This window comes from Nesoenas mayeri (assembly GCF_963082525.1).
Source record: "Nesoenas mayeri genome assembly, chromosome: 3".
Classification (NCBI taxonomy): Eukaryota; Metazoa; Chordata; class Aves; order Columbiformes; family Columbidae; genus Nesoenas; species Nesoenas mayeri.
Window position 1 is genome coordinate 57,371,080 of NC_137544.1, and position 25,450 is coordinate 57,396,529.

The window sequence follows — 25,450 nt, forward strand, 5'->3', positions numbered from 1 at the left end:
GGGGGTGGGGGGGGCAGGGAATAGGACACGGCTTTTCTGTTAAGTTGCGCGCTCTCGCCTGAAGTGCGGCCGGGGTGGGGAACGGCCCCCGCGTACACGCCCGTCTCTCCCTCCCCGTCTGCGCAGCCGGTGCATATAACAACAGGATATAGGCACACTTGTTCTCGCTAACGTGTGTAAGGCGGTGTTTTTTCGGCGGGGGGAGGGGGAAAGCGATTTTTTTTTGGGGGGGGGAGCGGCGGACGACGGGAAGGAGCTCCCGCGGAGCGGCCGCCAGACCCCGGCCAGGGCTGGGGACAGGCCGCCGGGGCGCCAGCGCCCGGGGCGGGGGGCGCCGCGTCGGGGCCGCAGCGGAGCCCGCTCCCCACCCCTTCGCTTTTTCCCCCTCCCCGTCGGAGCGGGCGCGCACGAGAGCGTGAGAGAAAAAGTTGCAGCGCGGGGCCGGAGCTGGGCGCTGCGGGGCCGGGCGGGGGCGAGCCCTCCGGGGAGGCGGCGTGTGCCGGCCCCTCCCGCGGGAACGGGTGACTTCTTCGCCGAGGGATGCCCAGAGGACGGCTACGAGCGGCCGGGGAGCAAACCCCCGCAGTCCCCTAGGAAAAAAGGAGCTCGCTCCCCTCTTACTCCTCTGCGCTGGGGGAGGGGAGGAGGGAGGAGAAGGTAACATTTTTTTATTTTTTTTCTTTCCACTCGGAGACAGCCTCCTTTTCCCGGATCCCGGTCTCGGGGGGGTGGAGGGGGGTGGGAGGAAAAAAAAAAAGCCGAGGACCCGGTAAACAAGCAGAGTCCCTCTCTCGTTGTGCAACTTCCTCAGGAACACTTAACACCCAGTTCCTCTCCCCCCCCGCCCGTAGCGCGCTCGCCCCCGCCGCCTCCCCCACGCCAGGGCAGAGGGGCACTCTTCCACCGCTCGATTTAATTGCCCGAGGCGAGGGGAAAGAGAAAAAGGCAAACTGCGGAGAGAAACGGAGCGACTTGAGATCCGCTTTCCGCGAGCGCTCCCTGCGAGGAGCCGGTCGGGATGGGCGGGCGGGCGCTTTTGTCTCGGTGGTTCTGCCCGAGCCTGGGGAAGACGCGGACCTGAGCCCGGGTTTTCTCCAGAAAGTTTCAAGTGCAGCAAAAACACGCCGCAAAACTGGCCAAGGAGGGACCTCTGGCGGTAGGCCGCGGGCTGCCGGCTCCGGAGAGCGGCGGCCGCGCCCGCCGGGCCTCGCCGCCGCGTTCCGGCTGCCGCGCCGCGCCGCTCCGCCGCGCCGGGCGGGAGGGAGGGCCGGCTCCGGGGCGGCCGCTGCCGGGGCCCGCCGGCTCCCACCCAGCCGCGCCGCCCCGGGTGGGCCCGGCCCCACGGCCAGCGTGGGGAGCGGCTGCGGCGCGTCCCGTGGCCGTGTCACTTGTCCCACTCGAGAGCGCGGTTTGAGCCTCAGCGAGTAACGCTTCTTGGGAAGGAGGCCCGTGGAGATGCAGCAGCCTCCCCGGGCGGTGAGGATCGCAGCCTCTTGCGTTTATTTTAGTTACCTGTTCTTAATTGCATGGTGTGTTTAAGCTTTACAGTGAAAGGCAGCATGAGTTATATTTTCAGTTCTGCTCTATTTTATTATTCATGCCCCTTGTATAGCTGAGTGGCGTTGGACTGACCATTTCGCTTTTTTGTTTCTATTTGTGAATGGACTCTCCGTCATGGGTGCTAAAAATCAAGTGTTGAGTATAAGTAAAACTTCAGTGTGTGTCTTTTTAGGAAATATTCCACATTCAGGATCGCAACACAGTTTTCTAAATATAAAAGCTGTTTAAGAAACTCATGCTTTTTACCAAAGAAGTTTTCGCATTTCCAGAAGTTTATATGGTGAACATCTGTAAGAGGAAGCTCCCTGTAACTAGTGGCTGAAGGTCTTAGAGTGCTGCACTTCCATCCGGGTGGTGCCAGGTACTCGTTTTTTCCTGATGAGATTTCAGTGGCGTTGACTGTGGTCAACGTGGTCCAGTTGGTCGTCTCATGAACATGGTGCTCTGATGAAGGTGGCTGAAGCAATGATCTTCTTGGATGGTTTCTGTTGTCAGTTGAGCAATTGTAGTGAACTGTGGTCTTGCTTGTTGCGGTGGTGTATGTTTCACATTTGGTTTAAAGAGTTTTTCTAAAGTGTTGTTTTTTTAAAGTTCCAATAACTTAAGAAAGTGGTGAGGTGATGGGTCCTTTACCTCTAACTTTTTCAGTTTTATTGGGCATCTGAGCATCGCCTACTCTGAAGAGAGATGGCTGACTTTTTGTGAGCTGATCCATTTACTCTTTCTTCTTTTTTTTTTTTTTTTTAATACTGCTGGTTAGTAGGATGGTGGATTGTGAGTGATGGGTGTGAGGAACCAGTGATTACTTAGCACTTACAGAAGAAAGTGATTGTGTGTGTGTAGTCACAGCTTATTAGTGCTGCAGTAGTAGGACTGCTCACCACAATGAGAAATACAAGCTCTGTATGAATTGGAGAGAAGCGAAAATCTATAAATGCAGTAACCTGCCGAGTCTATTTAGGAGCTAGACAAAGGTGAATTAATTGTTTAAGGACAGCAGAGCTCATGGCAGCTGCTAAAAAGGAGCAGAAGAGGAAGGCATTAATCAGACAAAAAGAGCATCCAGACATGTATTGAATTGTGGTAAGAAATAACAATTTGAAATAAGTCAGGTGATATTCAGTGTGAAGATTTGGTGCGTCACAGTTCTTCTCAAGGAGGTGTCTGCACAGAGGAGGGAGGGAGGCAGGCACAAATAAACAAAGGCAGAAGTTCTCTGTAACTTTATGTGCCTGGTTCAAGGAATTAAGAGAAACTAAGAAATAAGATTTCAAAGTTGTTGTACTCAAGTCTTATTGTCTGAGTAGGTTAAACTGCACAGACAATAACAGAAATGAAGGAGCCACGAAAGTGTTGCAAAATAATTTTTTGGCATGAGGTACGGGTTCTTTATAAACAAGATGAAAGTTGTCAGTGTTAAGATTCATTAGCCTTGGTATTGGAGTGACTATTGTTATAATGTTCAGTGGATATTTGAAAATGAGGTAGTAGATAAGGGCTGTGTGGAACGGTTACCCAGTGTCTAGCAATGGTACGGCAATACCTGTGCTGGCTCTCTGATAGAGACCAGACTCAGGAGAGGACAGCATTAATCTCCTTTGGCAGTGGTGCAGGCTCAGGCTTCACAGCCTTTTGTAATGCATCTGTAGACAGATTGTTTCTGCAAGGAAAAAGGTTCTAAGCCAGCGTACTGAGAAGCAGGAGGAAGCATACACAGTACCCTTGCAGAATCTAGCAGGCAGAAGAGTAGCAACAGATAAGAGGAAATACAGGGACATCATCAATAGGAATTCTGGTACATTTTCTGTTAAAAGTGTTAAGAGTGGCAAGGAATTTTATGCTGTGGTTCCTTTGTGAATACATATATAAGCCATATATCTCATCTTTAAAATAACTTGTTGTAAACTTCATGAGCAACAGGCAAAACAGTGAAATTTACTCAAACAGCTCTTCACCACACAGAATAGAAACATGGTAGAGCTAGTAAAGTAGTTCCTAAATGGCAGAAAAATGAGATTTTGAAAGAAATGTGTAATCTGCAGGTAGTTATTTTGCTGAAACATTAAAATAATTGACCCATTAAACGTGTACAAAACAAAGCACATATTAAAATGTGGTGGATAGCCTCAAAGCACTTCACCATTTCCTGCACTGTTCCTGTTTGTGGTTGTTTTTCTTTAAGTGAAGAATCAGGTGCAAAAAGATGAAGGGAGAAAAAGAGACAAATGTGGGGTGCACCCAGCTCAAAGAGAGGATTGAAAGAAGAAAAGTAGGGCTCACCCTGGTGGGTTTATAGTCAGGTGACTTTGCCTTTACTGTCATTATGAAGCTAGCTTAATACTGAGTCTGTCTAAAATAGAGGGAGCTTATGTTGCAAGGGGTAATTCTGCTGTGTGTAGCTTTGGTGCTATAGCAAGTCAGCCCTGGTACTATTCACATTCTTACACATGAAATAAAGCTGAAGCTGAGTATCTGCTTGATCCCCTGGTGTCTAAAAGTTAGTGTGCTTGCAGACTTGTCCCATTCTGATCCATTTTGTTTTCTTGATTTATTGTGCAGGGAAAATGTGTCCCTCTAGCCCATGGGTGATGCACCAAGCAGCCTCCTCCTTGGAAATGCCCAAAATAACCATCCACAGTATTAGGACAAAAAACTCACCTGTTGCCTTTGTTTCTGAAGTGCTGGTGTCACCTAGTTCTGTGAACAAGAGGGACCATGGCTCAGCTCCATAAGGATATCAACTTCCTTGGGACCTCTGTCTCTTGAACCTCACCTGTAGTGCTACTTGCTGAGACCTTCTTCTCTGGCTCTACATGCCCAGTTTTGCCTTTCCTTGAGGGAACCATTGGCTGGGGAGAGGACCAGCACGGGGCAAATCTGTTAAGTTGTCCTGTCAGGGTAGCTACAGAAATTGTTGAAAGTAAAAATAAAAATACAAAGCTATGCATAAAATACAAGGCCCGTTATTGCAGACGGGTTGTGCCAATCTGGCACTGCTGACTTGTGACTTTACTGCTGAAATCTCCTCTCTCTGCTGCCCAGTGACCTGGTACTGAGTTGGCCCCGCTGGTTAGAAATCATATGGATGTTTTACAGGTGGCATCTTAGACTTTCAAAATTTAGGTAGGTGTCAGGTAGTTTTTAAAAGCACTGACTGAAAGAAAGAATTCTTTCATTATTATTTTTTTATGTATTCAGTGCAGAACCCTATAATTATTTCAAAAACTGCTTGTAAGTTTAATTGGCATATTCTCTCCTGTTTCTTTGCTTTACATCTTTAGAGAGTCTTTCACTGCATGAAACTATCTCATTTTTAGTGCTGGTTGCTACTCTGTGAGGTGCTCATTTATTGTTACACCAGCTGGTAAAAATGAAGGATTTTCTGACGGATGCGTCTAATCTTGTTTTATATGCTTACTTATTTTAATTAATTTATTGCATATGTCTAAAATAAAGTTAATGTTGAAATATTAACATTCAGCACACTTTTTTATAAATGTTATAGCTATGGCTGTAAAGGCTGAGATACAGTTACATCCCTAATAGTGGATTTTGGACATGTTTGGAAGATGACTGTTCCAAGTTCGTACTATTACGTCCCTATTTTTACATCAGGTGGTAATTGGTGACAGTCACAGGTACAGTTCTGTAGTTACTTTGCCTCTTATTCATCTAGTATTTTTACTACTTTTTGGAAAGTGTAGCAACAGAAATAATAGCAAATGAAATAATTATGGAATGAGTTGTACTAGTTCAAAGAACTACATTAGAGCTTTAAAAATGAAACCGAAAATGACTAGATAAGACATTCTGTAGTTTTCTTTGTTCTGTGACTTAGATGTATATATTGTGATGCTTTCATCCTTTTTTAGTACCTCATAGCTGTAACAATTTAATTGGTCTCTATCTCCTTATTGTCATTAGTAGAGGAATATAGCCCTATCTTTCATCTGTTAAAACCCAGCAAAGCTGGAAACAGATATTTTGTTAAATGTAATTCCTTTTAGTAAGTTCATTCCTATCTGCATTGCCCTGTGACCTTTTCATCCTCACCAAGAACGTTTCTGAAGGCTGCAGAATCTGAAAGTACAAATTATGTCTTTGATGTTGACTTAATTTTAAAAGGAAAACCATAATGAATACCTTATCAAACAAGAGAAGGTACCTTATTGTTGCTTGTCACCTGAGGAAACTTCCTTAGGTGTAAGCAAGTTAAAAATTTGTATTTTTTTCTTGAGAGAAATGACAGAACATTTATCTGAACATTTGTTAACTTTTTTTTTTCTTTTTTTTACTTTCACAGTTTACATCCTGCCTGAGTAAGCTAGGCTCTAAGATTATTTTTTTCCCTGTGTCATTTTTTTTCCAAGTGATTCTGTTACAAAGCATGTCTGTAACAAGAGTGGCACTACCCGAGATGGCAGCATCTGATGGAGCGGCTGTCCTCTGCTACTCGCTCTGTGGGGCAGCAGCCGCTGGGAGGAAGCATTTCCCCACAGCCTCCCAAGTCTCTCCCGGTTTTCTATTGTGCCTTCTGTAGAAACAATTGGAACATGTTTTCTATAATAGATAAACGCTGGAGGGTCGAGTGTCCTCGAAACAGGGTGGTAATTTAAGGTTACTTAATTGCTTCGGTTAATATAGAACACAACTCTGTGTTTGCTTAGCCATGCTAATCACGGGGAGCTTGTTACCCCAATGTGCTCAAACCAGTGTGTTTCACGTCCTTAACGTTTCACAGCTTTCTGGACAGATCCAATTTTTCAGCTGCTCCTTAGCAGGTTGGGTCTTGTGTCCTTGAGAGAAGGCCTGTGCCTCTGCCATGGCACTGCAGTTGGGTTTGGTGGAAGCTTGCCTCAGTTGGTCTGCTGCTGTGTGGAAGACTGGATGCTTGGTGGGCTTGAGCTCTGCAAGGTACCATGCAGGTGTACCGCGGGAGCTGCCCTGGGGAAGGATGTGGGACTTTGCCTGGGAGTGATTTTGAAGTATAAGAGCTATGGCTTCAGGGAATATCTCACTTTGCACCGTTTGTTCAGATCTGTTGACTTATTTTAAAATGGAATTTTGTACATTGATGGCATGGTTTTCACTACTTTCTCATAGAGGATTACTGAAATTAGAGATGTAGAAAATGCATTGAATCATGTAGTTCTTCTTACTTTAAACTTGTCATGCGAAATATATGAATTTTCGTCAAAGAGTCTTCTGTGAACCCTAGCTGTCATATGAAATGAAGGGAAATGGAGAAGCTTTCACCCTAAACAGTGATTACTGCCTGAGGTCCAGCTCCTCTCATCCTGTTGATATTGTGTAGTGGCTGTAGTGTACTTGTGGAGTAAGGCGTTGCTCAAAGTCTTAAAGAATTCTGCGAGAAATGAGGAAGAAAGCAAGGAGAAGTACAAGGGACTCCACACTGTGAACCCAAAACCAGACTAATATCTGTAGTAGTGGTCTTACAGTGTTCGGTACAATTTTTCTGATAAGAAAATGTAAATTTGATTGCTTTACAATACAACGGAGTTTAACTAGCTAAGCATTTTTTCTCCTCAGACTTTCAGTTAAAACACTTCAAGATGATCTGCGTTTACTTCTGCTTGGTTTGCATCTTTTTCTGTTATCTGTGAGTGAACAAATATCACTCAAGTCTTTCTTTTTTTTTGGTGGAAATTCCAGATTTCCAGAGAGTATTAATAGATATTTGCAGGGTTTGGGAATGGGACCCAAATTAGATATTAGATTTTGGAAAACAAGGTCAAGCACTGAGGAAGCTCTCTCTCTATTTGACTTTCAAATACTGATACTTGCAGCAAAAGTTTGCAGTCTGCAGACAGGAACATGAGGCTTAGAAAGTGTTTGTTAAAAAGTTCAGAAAGCATAAATTTGAAAAGGGGTGAGCTTTTGCTAGCAGTTCACAAACCCAAGACAGAACTGATTTTGCTGCAAATTGTTTCAGCTGTTAGGCATAGCACAGAAGTTCTTGAGAAAGAAAATGAGCCAGTCAGGTTTCACATTGAACAAATAGTAAATGAGGTGCCAGGCCACAGATTTAAAGATTGCTAGGTTTGTAAGAAATGGAAAGGAAGAAGTTGGTGGTAGTCACAACTGGCTGCTCGAAACATGGGCAGTTCAGTGCAACTGGTGCTGTGTTTATGGCAGTGACAAGCACTGGGCCAAAGCTGGGGGTCAGTGGCAAGTGCTGTATACTTCTGTTGCTTGTGCAAATTATTTGGGATGAGCTCTTACCACAGAAGAGAATGTCCAAATCCACTCTTTCTGAAGATAAATATTCTCTCTTCTCCTTTCACTTTTCTGAAACAGAGTGACCCAGTAAAATAAAGTGTGGGAAAGCCACAGTTTTCTCTGGTGTACATGTACTTCTCTACATGTAAACAAATTTTACAAGCGCAAATCAAAATGTAGTGAAACTGTATGGAAACAAACAAGCAATATTTGGGTGTCCTGAGTCAGACAATGAAAATGAAAGACAGTTTCAAATTCATTGTGAAATTTTAGTTTGAATGTGGGTGAAGCATTCACATCAGCGTGTTATCGGATATTAAGGGAAAACAGTTCTATTAATCAGCACTTAATGTATTTTTTATAGATGTGCACTCATGTCTTGCCTTCCCCAGAACAAATGTTTTCCTTAGGTGTACTTGAGGTATGTTTTCCCTATGTCACTTTATTTGCAGTTTGAAATTTTTAATTTCTCCCCAATACAGCCTCATTAATATTCTCCTAGTGTATAAACCAGGGTATTATATTTTAAAGTTTTCAAAAGATTTCACCTGGTTTTTAATACATTGCTGTATATTATCAGCATTGTCATCAGGTGTCCATATTGCCAGTGTGCTGAGGGAAGCATTTGATACTAATCTGTGGAGTGCAATTGAAGAAATGTCTGGTGATACAAGCATTAAACCACTTAAAGCATTTTCATATAAAATGTTTTTTTTCTCCTTTTTTTTTTTTTTTCCAGTATATGCATCATGAATGAATCTGCCTCTAGTGGAAATGGTCAAGAGTTTGATGTATTTAGTGCTATGGACTGGAAGGATGACATAGGTACTTTGCCAGGAAGTGACCTGAAGGTAAGATATATAATTTTTTTAATAAGCAAAGTAAAAATGTTATAATGCCAAAAGAATGCTTTTCACAAGCTGGTGTGTAGGTATCTGCTTTTATGAATAAAACATGAATCTGCAGATCTGAGTTAAGAGACTGTATCCTGTTAGCTTTTAGCTCTGGAGTTTCTTGATTCAGTTTCTGGTGCTGGCTCAGACACCCGTCATCCCCGTACGAATGCATAAATTAGCGCTGCCTCACTATATAGACAGAAGTAATCAAGTGCACAAAATCCCAAAGAAATCTCAAAAGTTAAGTGTGAATATTCACTCCACTTGGAGCATTGTATTACCATATCACTAAGAATCTTTATATTGTCATTTGCTCTTATGGTCTTGTCTTTTTAGTTCTTTTTATTTCTAAAAATAGTTTATTTTTGCTGTGCTTTTGTCATCTGGGTGCCTAGAAAAATGAATAAAGCGGGTGCTTCTGAGCTTGGTGTAGTTTAGAAATTTGCATGATATTGGCATAGTACTTTTAGTTGTATTTTTTATGCTGGTTTTATTTACTGAAATAAATTATAACAATTTGATTTTTTTTTTTCCAAAATATTTTATGGATGTTGTTATCTGATACTTTTTACTATGTCATCAGAAGGTGTTCTCTGCCACATTAGCTTCCTGCTGTGGATTATAGTCAATATTTTCATGCCATTCCATTTAGACTAACATTGATGAAGTTTTCTCATAGCTTATTTTTTAAAAGGAGTCTCACAAGAAAGTGTGTTGGTTTTTAAAATAGCTTTTTATCCCTTGGTGCCTGATACAATTTCTATTGTTGAAGTAAAGAGTCAAAAAATGTTTGAAATTCAGGACATGTTGCAAGTGTGGTTTTGTGTTGTGGGTTTTGTTTTCTTTTTTTTTTTTTTCCCCCCTTTAAAATCACAGAATCGTAGAATAGATTTGCAGAATAATTTTCTTTGGAAATGGACCTGAGAACATCACATCTGAGCAACCCAGACCTCAAGCCAACTTTGATCAGGTTGCTCAGGGCCTCGTCCAGTATGGATCTGGTTATCTCCAGGGTTAGAGATACCGCAGTCTCTCTGGGCAACCTGTTTCAGGATTTGATCACCCTCATAGTGAGTTTTTCTTTTTGTGGATACTTCGTTGGAATTTCCCCTTTTGCAGCTTGTGTCTGTTGCCCCTCGTGCTTTTACTGTGCACAGCTGAGAAGAACCTGGCTCCATCCCCTCTGTATCTGACCATTAACTACTGGAAGACAGCAGTAAAATCTCTCCTTCTGTTCTTAAAACCAAGCAAACAGTTGGGCTCAACTTCTTCTTGCATGTCATCCGCTACAGGCCCTGCTTGTTTTGGTGGACATCCACTGAATTTTCTCCAGTATGTCAGTGTCTCTCTCCTACTGGATACAATAGTCTGGGTATGGTCTCATCATGTTTAAGTAGAAGGGAATAATCAGTTCCCTCGACCTGCTGGCTACCCTCTTGCTAAAGCAGGCCTGGTTGTTCATGGCCGCCTTTGCTGCCAGAGCCTCTTGCTGACTCATGTTCAACTTGTAGGTCTTCTTCTGCAAAGCTGTTTTTAAGTAGCCCCGGGGCTGTACTGGTGCACACAGCAGCTCTGTCCCAGCAGCAGGGCCTTGCATGTGCTTTTGTAGACCTTCATGAGATCATGTTAGCCCATTTCTTTAGTGTGTCAAGGTCTTTCTGAATAGCAACACTGCCCTGCAGTTTTTCACCCAGACTCTCCAATTTTGTAATTTGCTTTTTGCTTCCTGTCTACATATAGAAGCCTTTCCTGTTGCCTTTGGTAGTTTTTTCTCCAGTTGAGCTTTGGGTTTCCCGATTCCATCATTCTACACTACAGCAATATCACTATATACCTTCTATCTGGAATGTTTCCCCTGTTTCACCTTCTGCGTACTTCCTTTTCCATTTGAATTAAGTCAGGAGTCCCTAGTTCATTCATGTTGGCCTTCATCCGCATTTGCCTAACTTCTTGCACATTGGCACGCAGCGTTCTCCTAATGTGGAGTCCCTGGAAAGATATCCAGATTTCCTGGACCTGTTTACCCGTTAAAGCAGTCTCGTCTACGATCCTGCCAAGCAGATCTCTGAACAAGCCAAAATCTGCCTCCCCTGAAGTCCAGTGCTGCTATTTCAGGGCTTCACTCTTCACCATGTCATGGTTGCTGCTGCCAAGGCATCAGCCTCCACACCTCTGACCAATTCTGTATTTTTTTAAAAAGTCCAGGCTTTTGAAATTCCTTTCTCTTTTAATAAGCAACATTGTGTGAAATGCAAAAATACCATTGATATGTTTGAGGAATACAAAAGGGAACAATGCAGGAAAATATAATAATCTCATGTAAATTGCTGGTACGTGCTTTGTTCAGTTCCTGTTACCCTATGTAAAAAGAAACAAAACTGAAGCAAAGGTTGGGTCGTTAATTAGTAGAAGAATGGAAAAGCTTCCATACAAAGTGGGGGAAGGGAGTGGGAGGTGTAGCTGAGGATAAGGTCAAGAAATCATGTAAGAAGATTCTTAAGTGCATCCCATTCAGGAAAGCATGAACTTCATTTTAAGGTGGTTCTTCTGTGTGTGGTGGTTTTGTGGTTTTTTGTTTGGTTGGTTTGGTTGGCTTTTTTGTTGTTGTTTTTGTGTGGGTTTTTGTTTGGTTTGGTTTGTTTGTTTCTTTTAGTAGTTATTATTTTTATTTGGAAACAAACAGGTATTTGATTTTTGGACAGAGATTCTTTGTTTCAGGCATTAGGGAAGACACAGTCAGAGGTGCAATGGTAATATTCTCAGAAAGATACAGAGCAAGCTGGTGAGGCAGCTCATTCTGGTCTTCTTAAAAAACGAACAAACAAAAGCAACAGGTGACTGGGTGAAATTGAAGTACAGCCATTCTAACACTGACTGAAGGAAGATAATTTTCTAACAATGCAGAATTAGCCTAAGGAACTCACTGGACCAGAGAGCATCAAGACTCAGTGAAAGACTAGGCATTCACATAGATACCAAAACAATTTGAGCTGTTAGAATATTAGGGATTTTTAAGCTTTCAAGATAATTGTAACAACTCATTTTTCAGGGCTACTTCTAAATACTAATGGTTAAAAGAGTGACTAATCCCTTGAAACTGTAAAAGTGACCATGGAAGTTGTGTTACGTTCTTTGTGGAATAGCATTAACATGGATGGTTTACCTGAACTGTCCTGATAACAGAGTATTTAATACTGTGTCCCGAACCTAGAGAAAATAGCCTTATATAGCTGTTACTTCTTGTGAGCTTGCATGTCTTTCAAAAGTTATGATAGACTTGTTCCACTAACGTTATTGAAACATTGCCATGTATTTACATTGAAATGAAATGGAAAAATCCAGTGAAAGCAGCGTAGTAGCAAAATGCACAAAGTTTCTTTTTTTACAGACTGGTAATAGGTTAGAGTGCCTGGTTTTTCTTTTTAACTAATAAGCAATAACTGAACTATTCATTGCAGACAATGCATTGCTTACGTTCTCACATTTAGTCTTTTGTCTTCATAAAATGTTGGTGAAAATGAACACCCAGATTTGGTAAACTGTATTGTGTGAGCATGTTTGAAGTTAAACATATAGCAAAATGTTGAAATACTGCTTTTTAATATAGAAATATTCGGGAGTTACCTACTTCAAGTTCTTATTTTTAGTTGTCTAAGTCATATGGCATTTGACTTGTCTTTACTGCTTGCATGGTAAAGTTGCATGCTTATTTTTACATATACACTTTTAAAGTAATCTCTTTTCTTTTGCACTGTATGAATACCCAGCCTTGTGAGGTTGTCGGGCAAGCATATCTGAGCAACCATTATTTTTAAGAACCACTTCATTTTTGTGCATATAAGCTCCTCTATGAATAACAGCTGGTAAAAAACTGTTTTAAGTAGCGTAAAATGCTTGAAACGTTTACAAATAACTTTTCTCAATATTTCTTGTTGCTTAAATTTAACTTTTCTTACAATATAGAAGAACAATTACCTCAGAAATAGAAAATTGCATTATTTCTTTTTGTTACAAAGTCCTGTGGGTAGTTTCATTCCTACCAGACTTCACTGAGATAGTCTGCACCAGGGGACACTCACTTCCCAGGCTCATCAAAACAAGGGAGCGAGTCAGATACCAGGCCTCTGTTCCCAGCCCTGCCATGGTCTCTCACATCTACATCTGTTTCCACATTGGTGAAATGTCAAAAATGTTATTTTCCTATAATTTTGTGCAGCGTTAATTGTTAGAATTTTGTCACCCATAGTTGGAGAAGGCTGTTGAAATACATTACCATACAGATTTTGTTAAAACTCTTCAGCAAAAGTAGTCATAAAATAGTTCACGCTTCTTGAACGCTACTTTGAGCGTGCTATGTGACAGATAAATAGTGAGTGGCTGTGGAAAACACTAGAATTTCAAATTTATACAGGGGACAGGAAGAATTAAAAATTGTTCAGTATGATGCACCGAAGACTAAGAACAAAAATCTTAGCATTGTATATTAGTTCTTTCAGGATGCTTGAATAAAACAGAAAACTCAAATTTCAAGTTTAAAATAGTTTACAAATTACAGAATGCCTTAATATGGCAGGCTAAGTAATGTATGCTCATCTGAAAAACATCGGTGCTTACCAGTTACTCTGCATGGTGTGAATGTAAATGTGAAATACTCTTCTTTTTTTCTTTTTTGTTTTTAAATCTGTGTGCTGAGTGCAGGCAGTAACACCATCTCTTCAAGATTTAAATGTGCTCATTAAATTGGGAAAGCTGTAATAATTTACAGTCACTTCCTACTGCAGTGACAGAAGTTTATGAAGTACTTCATAATGAGTTTTCTAGTGCTTGTGTTTGGAAAGTGAGATGTTATATACTGCATGGACAGAACTTTGGTCATCATTTCTGGCTTGCAAATTGTGCTTGAAAAAAAAAATGATGATGATTAAATTAGCCTGTAAATAAAGTTGGGCAGCTAATATCATAGGAAACCAACTGTAATAGTGGAACATGAATGGTGGAATAATGGTCAGTGGTGCTTGATATTTCCAGGCACACTCTAGAGAAGGTGAGAGGGTGATTCAGCGTGCTGTGTTTCTGGATGCAGCAATTCAAGGCAGTAAAGTGCATCCTTCCACCTGCCAGTTCTGAAACGGGGTTCAAGCTTGCTTGAGATAATTAACATTTTGAAAACAACTTATTTTTTTCTTTTCTCACATGTCAGAAACACCAGTATTGTCTCAGACAGTCGCTAACTGCAGTGCTTTTTTGGTGCAAAGCTGTTTCTGTTCTCACACAGTGGCATGTGCTGCACTGAATCTGAGGAGGCATTTCTCTCTCAGGGGAGAGTCCCTAACAGTGTCCATGGGAAATATCAACTACTGGGAGCTGGTTAAATCCCTTTTCCCACTGGAAGGGCGTTATTCCACAGAGAAGATAATTACCTTCAAGGAAGCTGGTAGTGCAGGGAGGAGAAAGGAAGGCACATTAGACTTTCTCTGACCATGTGTGAGCCCCAGCAGATGTATTATACCTAGTGGCCTGGTCTTTTCCACGTGGAAGTAACTTTCTTCTCTTGCAATCTAACGTAATTAATTAGCTCACGCTCTGCTTCACCGCCATAGATTTCTGGCTAAAACTTTGCATTGTCCTGAAATGATTTTACCTTATTTAAAAACAGAAAGAACAAAAAGGAAGTTTCACTGTTAAAATTGCTAAAACTCCAAAGCCAAGAAATGCTGGTGTTGGGTTCGCCTTTCGACCTTTAATTGGGTTTCCTCATGTGTAGTCATGGTAGAACCTTCACTAAAGGGATCACATGCTATTTTGCCATAGAATCTACTGCATCATTTGCTGTAGATTCTGTTAGACTTGTAAATAACAGGGCAGAGGATTTCAGGAAGGAAAATGAATAGTTTCATGATTAATGCAGGTAAATCCCACAGAGGAAAGCTTAGGGCAGCACTTGCTTCTACCACAGCCTTCCTGTGTGGTGCTGAACGACTCATTGGAACCAAAACTTTGGCAGGTAGCCATTCATTTTTTTTATTTGTTACTTGCTTGGGTTCTCCATGAGATACTAGTGCTTGGTGTTTAGAAATATTCTGGCTGAAATAATTTGGAGCCAGGATTGCTTTGTAGGTCAACTTCTGGATCAATAAGCATCAACTTGGCAGGCCTTGACTTCTGGCTCTGTCGCTGATTTATGTGTCACCTTAAGAAAGTCTGTTTAGCTGCAATTTCCTACTCAAGTGGAGATAATAAGGCAGACTGAGTTTGCAGCGGAGAGAAATCATTGAGAAGCCCTCTGGTACTAAGATAATTCTTGAGCACTCAGGACCGAAAGGGGGATTGGAAAAGCCTGAGGATTGTCTAAGAATAAAGTAGATAAATGTTACTGCAGACAAGACTGAGGTATCAGCAGTTTGCTGGAGAAAAGCCAGTCTCTTTTGCTAAAGGTCTAAGTTTTCTGACAGTACCGAAGCCTTCAGTTCAGAAGTGATTAGAGAATGTTCCTATTACTTTTTTTTTTCTTTTTTTTTTCTTTTTTTTTTAAGGCTGTAATTTGATAATGATAATTTCCTGCTTGTACCTTCCCAGATAGGATAAAACCTTTCCTTTTGGATGCAGATTGACCTCTCTTCTTCATTACTTCAGGATTAGCCTATTGCAGTGTTACTGAAGTATCTTAAAATCAGTCGAAGATGGCTTGAAGTGTTTGACTTCCTTGCTGACAGCATCGTTCCAGTGAGAGGGATTCTGGCCCTGCCTCTTGGTCATGATATCGAATTTAATTGCTGCTGATTATGATTTAGGGAGCCCTAAATAGCCTGGGATCCTGCATAAGTTGTCTTTTGCCATAGTTACCAGAGCCAGGAGTGTGCAGGCAGGATCTCTTCTCATCATTGAGGAAAGGGAATATAGCTGGGTGCAGGGACACATTCCCCTAACCTTCTACATCCCTGAAAGAGTCAAATTTTTGTGACCAGGCAAGCATCAGGGGTCACATGCTTACTGAGGGCTTTGAAATAAGCTGGGAGCAGAGTACTCAGAAGGATGTAGAGCCTAGGCAGAGATATTGTTAATTTTCCTTTGTAAGTGTGTGAGAACAGAGGTTTTGTTTCAGGAATTACTTTGCACTGCACTGTAACAGTAATTGCTAGAGTGCCTAAAGCTTTTTTAGATACATGCTCTTTGTTATTTCAGTGGGGTTTTTTAAAGAAAATAAACAGTCATTCTGCTTTCAAACCCTGTAGAGTAAATAAGACTGGCTTTATTGCTTGAAGAAAGAGTATAAAAGCACCCAACAGCTGCCTCATTTTCTGAATGCTATCCAGCCTCTGCCTGGGGCAGGGGTTCTGTGGAAAAAATAGTATGTGATCGTGCATGTAAAGACTGTATCACACACACACACAGAAGAGGAGAATGGTTGAATGGACAAGTTCTGGCATTTACTAACTTATTCAACTTAAATATGTAAAAAATAATTTGGCATGTAGTAGGATGTGGTTGGACAATACAATGTCTATAGGCAATTCCTTTGCTTTAAAGAGAGGAGCTGTAAGATGCCGGAAAGGCTCTGGTTTATCTGAGCAGTCCCACTGAAATCACTGGGGTCAAATGGTGATTAAAATCAAAAGTGATGACTCCTGTTTGCTAACCAGAGATCTCAGTGTAGTTTTTTGGCTTGTGTTTCTGAAGTCCCAGGTGTCGATCTTTTTGACAGACTGCTGTATAACTGCTGCTTGTGAATTTAGTTATTTCGTAGACGTGAAGAGTCTTTACTCAATTTACTTCTGTTTTGGATAATACAAATTTTTCTGGTTTCTTCTGAGCTAGTCCACAATTGTGCTGTTGTGAGTTCAAGATGAGTTTTATTTCTGAAGTTACTGTCAGAATGCAGCAACAATTGTCTTAACTGCAGTGAACTCTTTGTCCTTATCTTGCCCAGTAGATGGTAGTGTTGGCTGTTTTTTCTAATTTATTTTAAAGCTGTGCATTAAGATGTGTTATTCTAAAGCTATGTTTTAAGGTACATAGGTTTCTTTGTTCTTTTTTGGTCCATTGTGCTTTAGTTTTTCTTCCTTTTTCTTCCTTTTTATCTCTGCCTGTTCTCTCAAATTATATTTTAACCTTATAGAAAGCGATAGTAGCTTTTATTCTGATTTGATCTCTCTGAGTACTGATAAGATCTTGTACACTCTTAAAAGGGTTAAAGTAACAGCAAATGGACATAGTCTGATATTTGTTGCTCTGAATTAGACACATGCAACATGAGAGACTTAATTTGAAACTAGATTGTATATATTTATTCCCAATAGGTTTGAGCGTCTGAGAATTAGTCTGCAACATGGTAGACATTTTTCATTATTTGCAAATTTTCTTTTATCCCATGTAGTGACAAATACACTGAGTAGTTTTATAAAATGAGGAGAAAGAGAACTGAAAGCCCTCTTAACGTACAATTCCGCTTGCGTAAAACTACCGAGTGCCTTCCAGCCTGCACGATAAGGCAAAGAACTTCCATTAGGAATGGAGATGTCCTAAAGCCACTGGAGGAGGGACAGCAGAATTCCACCTGTGGTGTTACACTTAGTGACATTCACTGAGAAAAGGTTAATTTCCATGGTTGAGCCCAACACATAGTGGGCAAAGAATGATGGGCTAATCAAGAAGATGGAGCGCCATTTTCATAAGAAGAACAGACAGAGCTTGTACCTAGCCTAATGAAATTAAGTCTGCGGATACATAATTTCTTCCTTCAAATGTAGACCCAGAGAGTAAGCGCTTGGGTACTAGAGCTATGTAATCCATAGGGTAACGCTGAGTTAAGAACAAATGGGTATAAACTGACTATCAGTGAATGTAAATGAAGTTGTAAGAAGGTTTTTCAAGAAAGAAATTCAGGAATGGACTTTCATTGGAGTCACTGGTAACAGAAAATCTGGCCGCTTCTCCATTGTAGCTGAAACATTTATGAAATACTTGGTGCAGTACTAGCGCCTGCAACAAACAAAGGCTTATGATACTTGATCCAGTCCTGTGTAAATTTTAATGCAATTTTAATTTTTAAAAAGGAGTCACACTCTGGGTTTATTGATGGTAATTTTTATCCCTACAGAAGAACTTAGCATGTGGAGAGACAGAAATGGTTCAGAAAGTATTTATAAAGTTTGTTTATTATATATTTAAGCCTTGGTTTCCCTTGGTACATTTTTTATTTGTTGAATAAATACTAAAAAGTTCCTGGGGATTAAATTAACAGTCCTATAAGCTGAAGTCCAGGTATATCAGGGCATTGATTCCCAAGAATGTGAAAATGTATCTCAGCTCTGAGTGGAACGAATCTCAAGTGATGTTTAGAGGGAAGCTGCTATTTAATTGCCTTTTGATCCTTGTGGAAACTGCTGAACAAGGCAGCCAAGTAAGTTCTGTGTTACATGCTTAACCACTAACAGTTGAACTCATCCTACTAACTCAGTTTGATGTATCTGTGCTGAAAGAACTACAGTAACTTGAAAATGTGTATTTTTTACCTTGTTGCTCACCTGTACATGAAACTCTGGAAGTTAAATTTTCTATCCAAATGTTATGTTTATTTCTGTTTATCTTACTGTGGATTTGCTCATGAAAGCTCTTCAGGTTTCTTTCTCTCCTGTTCTTCGCCTTCTGATCTTTTAAGACCATTGGCTCCATTGGGTGGGATAGAGCGGTTTCTTAACATTTGCAAACGGGCATTTGACAAAAGTCAAGTGGATTAAATTCATACCCAACAAGCTTTATAATTGATTCTCTTTTAAACACTGAAGTGACAAAAAGTCAGGTTTCTTTGTGAGATTATTTAAAAAGCACTTGATAATGGCCTTTGTTTTCATCAGTGGAAATTTTACTGTTTGCTCTAATGATGACAGGTTCAAGGAAAATCCCTTCATCCAATGCAAATTTATATGTTTACTTAAGGAGTTTTGTGACTTAAAACCAAATCTTTACTTCTCAGAAAGCCCTGGGTCCATCCTCAAAACTTAGTTCAGTGGCACTGGTTCCTTCCCTCTGTATTATCTGCTGCAAACTTCCAGACTGTCAGCACACCTAGGGAAGTCTATGGGAGAACTCCTCTTAGTAAATTTTAGCTTGGATCACCAAAAATAGGGGAAAAACAGAACAGAACTTTTACCTTTAGCTTTTTTGTCACCTGCTTTCTAAGTAGAAGAGGCTTACAAAAGTGTTCAGTTTTTTCATGGACACAAAAACTGCCATTAATCTAGATTCTTTTTTGTCATGCTTCCAATAGCAGTCACTAGTTGGCACATTGCTCTGGCAGCTTTTATCCTGTGATGGCTTTGTGCAGCACGCTGCTCTGTACATCTGTTTATCCTGGTTTTAAGCAATTAACCTCTATCACAAGTTTTTTGTTGCTTTACTTCCCCAGCTAAAATCCCAGAGTGTGACTCCCCAGGTCTGAGGCATTTCTCCGATCAGCTATGGAGAGCTCGGCATGCACAGTAATGCTGAAGCTGTAGCTGGGGAATGCAGTCAGTGAAAGCAGACATGTCTGCTTCAAGTTTGTTTCCCAATAGGAGCTGGAGGCCTCTGGCACTGATAAAGGGAAGGCTGTGGTCAAAAACAGGAGATAAAGAGGTGAGAGGAAGCGTCTGGTGTTGTCTCATAATCCTGCCCGCTAAGGCAGTGGCAAGTGGTTACTCTCCATCACTGAGCCCATCTTAGTGTGGTGGCCTGACTATTGAAGAGCTGCTTCCTCAATGGTTCAGCTCTTCCTATCTTATTCTCCCATCTGTCTTTAATCATTTGATGCCTGTCTGTCAGCCCTCTGAAGCCAGAAGGGCTGGTGGGTCACTTCATTAACTAGGGTGACATTCTTGCCTACCACAGGAGGCCCCAGTGGAGCAGGAATGTATCCATAATGTCAGGGCTGAACATCTATCAGATCATGCAGAAATATCCTAGTTATTCATTGGACTATTAGGAAATACCTTTGGTCTATGGATGTTCCAGCTGATATTTTGTGAAGGTGGAGGAGAGTGTTTCCAGAAGCTAATTAGTTAATAACCTCCCTGTGACCTGTTGGTTGATGGGCTGCAGCACCATATTTTGGTCAGTGCTGGCAGCCTGCTTGCTGAGCCAGGTCTTGCAGAGTTAGAACTCTTGGAAGCAAGGAATGTTTTTTCTTTGCCATCCACCCACTGCAGAGGCAGCAAAGCACCTATAGCAAAAATTAGCTTAGCCAAAATAGAAACCAGGCTGGGTGTATAAGTCAGTCATAAGACATGAGGATCATCTTCTGAATAGTAACTCCAATGCTTTTCTTTGGGTGGAACAGTGTGAATGTCTGTCCACAAGCTGGTGTATGAGCATGCGGTGTTACTGCATTTGGTTGCCTTTCGAAGCCGAACTTCTCGTATTTCAGTCCAGATGAATTTATCGACAGTTTGTCCACACTTGTGTATCTGTTGTGAGCATAGCTGATCAAAAGCAAAAATCTTGGCTCCAGAAGTTATACGACTGTGTGAGGTCCTCCTCTTCGTCCTCTTCCTCCCCTCAGCTTATGATTCCTGAGCTGTTCACATACCTTAGGACCTGGTAGCTCTTTGCAAATGCTGAGGGTGGGAGGACTGTATTAGAGAAAGCACACTGTTGTGGTATGTCTGTCATGGGGCTCACCTTTGCTTTCAGTCAAAATGGCTTATTTTCAGAACTATACCATAGCAGGGTCCAAAGCGAGTAGGAGTGATTGATCCTGTAGCCTCTAGAGATACAGACAAGATCGGTGTAATGCCAGTTATTCCCTTTCTCATTTTCCCAAGGTCAAGTTGCCTGACCAAAGAAACAGCATAGAATTCATGCTACTGTCCTGAAAGAATATTTTTGCAGGTGGGTGCTGGGAAGCTTTGAAGACCCTCTCAGGCTTAACTTTTTCCTGTTGATCTCTGCTGAGGAGAGTGCCTCACTGCTAGAGACCGTGCAACCAGCTGGGCCTCCAACCATGTAGTAACTGGGAAGCTGAAGTTTATTTGTGTCTGGTAGCGCTGTAATCATTACGGCATTTGGAAAACACTTTTTTGCTGGCAGCAGAGTGGATGTAACTCCCGGTGCTCCCGTGTCAGCACAGCATGTGGGGCATTGTTGAGCCTTGCTTCTGGCTGACAGTAATATCGTGTTCAGCGTGTAATTAAACAGCTCATAAACTGCCTTGAGATGTTTATTTACGTTCACTTTACAGTGAAGAAGTGCTGTGTTTTCGGAGGCTGCTGAGGTTTCTGTACTCTGTGAAGTATTTGTATGTGATGTTCAGTTTCCTTTTCCTTAACAAGAATAATGATTGGATTGCATTATTCTGCTGATAATGAAAGACATACAGTTAGAAGAATCTCCCATGAATTTCTGTTACTGATTTTTTGCTTCTTCTGCGTAAGTTAGATACTGATCTGCTTATGGAGGTATCTGCATCAATATATATTGCAAATTAATACTTTTAGATAACAAAATAAGTTTGTATTTTGCTTGATAGAAACAAGAAAGGCTTGTTTCCAGTTCTTGGGGACAAGCAGAAGCATATAAGGCTTAGGTGATATGGTGAGGGCACTGTGTAAAATCTATCTTGGTGAATAGAAGACACCATAAGGGAGTATTAGTAAATTTTTACCATGTTCTGTGCCATTTATTTTGTTTTACAGTTTAGGGTGAATGAATTTGGGGCCCTGGAAGTGATTACAGATGAAACTGAGATGGAAAGTGTTAAAAAGGCAACTGCTACCACAACCTGGATGGTTCCAACTGCTCAAGAAGGTCAGTTAAGAGTCAGTAAACATGTGGTAGAGTGTATTTTGTTTAATGTATCAGTTTTTCTTAAGTATTGCCCCCTAAAATAAATAAAGCAAAACAAACAGAACACAAGCAAACTTATTTGCTTTAATGCACAGAGTATCTCTGATGATTTTACTTATTTCTTGGGGTGTGAATAAGTATGAAAATAAATGCATTTTAAATAAGAGGAAATAATTGTACTGTGAACATCCAAAGTTCAGTTACAGCCACAGTTTTTTTCTGACAGTAATGTTTTTTAAGTTTAGAATGAGTACTTTCCTTTTATTTAACTTGTGAAGTAGTCAGTTTCTTACTTCAAATTCTTGAGAATTTTTTTGATGTTATTTTTGTTGAGTTGATTCCCCAGACTGCCCACAGACTTTGCTAACTGCCTACAGCACATTTGTGACCAAAGTACCGCCCACTGTAAACTGCCCTGACATGATGCTGGCTACTGCTCAGCTGCTACTACCAATGTCAATGTATGTTTGTACTGTTGCCTTGCTCCTGCTGACTGTGCTTTTTTACAGCATTAAAATTAGTGTATAGTAACTGTTTATCTTGAATGATAGAATTCTAGTAGTTGTAGTATCTGTCTACCACATAAGGCGTTTCCTGGATTTAAAATACTGATGTAAGGAAACATGTTTTGTTTGAGGAAAGTTGGTTTGTATTCTGATAAATTCTGAAAACTTTGATATGCTGACTCCAGCAATGACGGAGTAGTGTGAAAGAGAATATCACAACTGGTTTTGTGGTTACTTAAAACTGCCTAGGTTTTTTTCCTTGTTGATATTTTATCAATTTTCTTTAAAAATATGCATTCTGGAAGTCCCTTGGAAAGAAGACATCAAAATTTTGGTTTAATAATCAGCATAAGTGTGATAAGCAAAGTCAATGAAAGTTTTCCTTTGCTACTCCCCCACAATTAAGACTTAACTGTTATGTGACTTTTGTGCGTAGGTAAACCATTTACACCAGTAGGAAAGTAGTTTGGACCTCAGCTGTGAGGTCGGAGGCTTCAGACCACAGCTACTCTGTTTTGTAGGTCTGTCTCCAAGGCAATGATAGTTATTCAAGATGCAATTCTTTGATGAGAGTGGCAACAGTGTGATAGCATAGCAGCACAACAGGTTTTCTCCTTAGACTGAGGGATCACTGTTACCTACAGTAAAGCATCCCTTACAGTCTGGTAAACCTACAAAAATAATATTACTTCTGAATTAAAGGGTATTTATGGACATATAATCATACCAAATAGGCATTCTACTACTACCTTACACTGTCCTTGATCAGTTTAATGCTCCCCAAAGATAAAAATATTGCCAATTTTTTCCATTGTAAGAGGAAGTAGTTGTTTTAAACTGCTAATGTTGGAGTGTAAATATAGCATGTAAATCATATATTCTTCTAGTCGAGGTAGTCTTCACATGAGTTCATTTGACTGCTTTCAGAGACAGTATGGTGCTCAAGCAAAAGAAATAGTTTCTAACTTCAAATTTGCCTTTCGGCAGGGATGCAAAATCAATGGCCTGCTCTAGAGGCTGGAGAACTTGACATACTTCATACTGGTCTGTGAATGAAAGAAGCAGCATCCTCTCCTAGGCTACAGCCTCTTCTGGGGAAATTGTAGCTTAGGATGAGTAACTTAGTATTTGAAAATTTCTTTGTAACTTTTTTTTTCCTTCTGGTGGACCTCAGGCAGCTTGAGCAATAGTTACTGCTGTGAGAGACTGTAGATTGTAGTCAGTGATTTACTTTCACAAATAAGTTCACCTCTTGAAAGATAACTCCATCACAAAGCTTTTTCCCAGATGACCCTATCTGTAGGTAAAAAATGAGGCACATCAGCAGGAGATGAGGTAATGGGCTCTGGGCAGTGATGACTGGGCAGTCAGCACAGAGCTTGTCACAAAATTCACTCCTTCCACAAGCAGCCACATCAAGCCGTGTTGATGTGCTACTGATGACAGAAGCATGAGGTTGGTGGATTCCTCTCTCTAGTGCAGCAATATGAAAACCCAACTTGCTTGTCAGGAATACGGACCCCATACAGGCACTGATTCCCAGTTCTTCATTCTAACAAGAGTGGCTTGACTTGTCTTTTTTCTGTTTGCTTGGCAAGGCCTGCTGAGGATGGTTGGAAATGTATCACCTCTGCCTAAGTGAAGTTACTTTTTTTCATTGTGCAGCCTTTTCAGAAAAGACAGGGATCCCTACAAGGTTGAAGGAAACTGCAAAAATGGATGGACTTGTTTTCTGTGAAAACTGTTACAGCTATGGTACCATAGAAGAATTTGTTCCTGAAGGGAAATTTTGCAGCCAGAAATGTGCCCAACAAGTAAAAAACAAGTAGGTGCTATTATAGAGCATAGAAACAAAGAATTTGGCATAAATGGAGCATAGGAGTGGTGGGATAAAAAAGTTACTCATGGGGCAAAAGGAGGTATTAAGCAGCCATGTTTTGATGTGTCTCTGTCAGCTTATAATGTTCTTTAACTGTTTTTCAGGTAAATGCGTTTGGTTTTGTCTAACGCTTATGGTGAGGGCAGTGTTTTTTGCTCAGAGTGTGCTGTGTTCTACTGTCAGATGCAAGCAGTAAAACAGTCTATGGGATGCATGAATCACTGTCAGACTCCCACCCCGTTTCATAATCATTGGAATTAAGATAATCAGTAATGAGACGGTTGGTGTGGTATGTTAATTATAATTAAGTGCAAGAGCTGTGTTATAGATGACAGTGAGTGAAAACATGAACATAGTGTAGTTTCTCAGTTCCTTTCCTTTCAGTCAGTGCAGTTCATCTAACTGTAAAAGAAGGTTTGTGTTAGTATGTCCTTTCTGTATTACTGCATTATGGTAGTTTTTAACATCTATGATATTGTGCATTTCCCTTCATTTTTAGCTAATTGCTTTAAAGTTTTCTGTTCTAATTGCTTGTTTAGCAATTTGTACAGTCACATACCAGCTTTCTCCAATTGAATTTGTCAGTCGTAACAATTGCCTTTACTTTCCTTTCTGTAAAGTGCCCTGCAGTCCTAAACATTTCACAGTTTGCTTCTCTGTGAGACTTGGTAGTACATGGGAAAAGACACACTGTTTAAAACATGTGGACTTGTTCAGCGTAAGGTGACAGCTTTCCTTTTGCAGTTGCTGTTGAGTGTCTTTCAGATTAATTCATTTGACAGATGTAATTTCCTAGTAGTATTTCTAAGATTGTATTTTATATAATACCCTGGGACCTACAAACAACTGACCTTCAGGTTGACTTGCTTTTTACTTGTTTTATGCATGTGAGAAGTAAAATAATATTGGCTTTGTGTCATTGTGTCACTGCTGTAACAGAGAACCAAAGGAGGAAAAGCCCAGCATGGAATGCAATGGGGAAGATGATTCCAAAGGCATTCGGAAAAGAAAAGCAAAGTTACCTCTCAAAGAAGAATCCAGGGATAATGGGGAGAAGAAAGAGAATCCTGATGAAACTGTTAGTATGCATCATGAACCCATTCTTGCAAGTATTTCAGTGGGAGTTTTGCCTTATACTGCAATGTCAGGAACTTCATCAGTCTACAAAGAGAAGTGATAGCTTCACTCTGTCACAACCACAATAAATAGTTGATTAATTTACCAATTCAATTATGCCTCATCAGCAAATTGTAATTATCGACAACTGATAAGAGCTGTTTTTTCTCTTTTTCACCATTTTTTTAAGAGCAGAACAAGAATAATTTAAAGGAAAAATGATACTTATGCAGACTTGCTATGTCTCCAGCATAGAAAAATAGGAATACATATTTCCCAACACCTGTTAGTTTGTCACTCTGCACATAAGTAAATGACTGTAGACCAGTAATTTCTTTACAAAGGAAGTTACATTACTGTTAAGAAGCCAATACTTTTCTTAGTGTAATTTGCCTTAGAAAATCATAGCTAAAGATTTGGTTTGTTTTGTGTTG

General features: G+C 40.7%; 1 protein-coding gene across 1 annotated transcript in view; it reads left to right on the forward strand.

Moving 5' to 3' along the window:
- Positions 1-241: 241 nt before the first annotated feature.
- Positions 242-25,450, forward strand: part of L3MBTL3 (L3MBTL histone methyl-lysine binding protein 3) — a 76,298-nt gene continuing 51,089 nt past the window's right edge. The window contains exons 1-5 of the mRNA XM_080342790.1: positions 242-657; positions 8,540-8,651; positions 21,365-21,476; positions 23,687-23,846; positions 24,840-24,978. Coding sequence (XP_080198916.1) covers positions 8,550-8,651; positions 21,365-21,476; positions 23,687-23,846; positions 24,840-24,978 — 513 coding nt within the window. The 5' untranslated portion in view covers positions 242-657; positions 8,540-8,549. The remainder of the gene's footprint in view (positions 658-8,539; positions 8,652-21,364; positions 21,477-23,686; positions 23,847-24,839; positions 24,979-25,450) is intronic.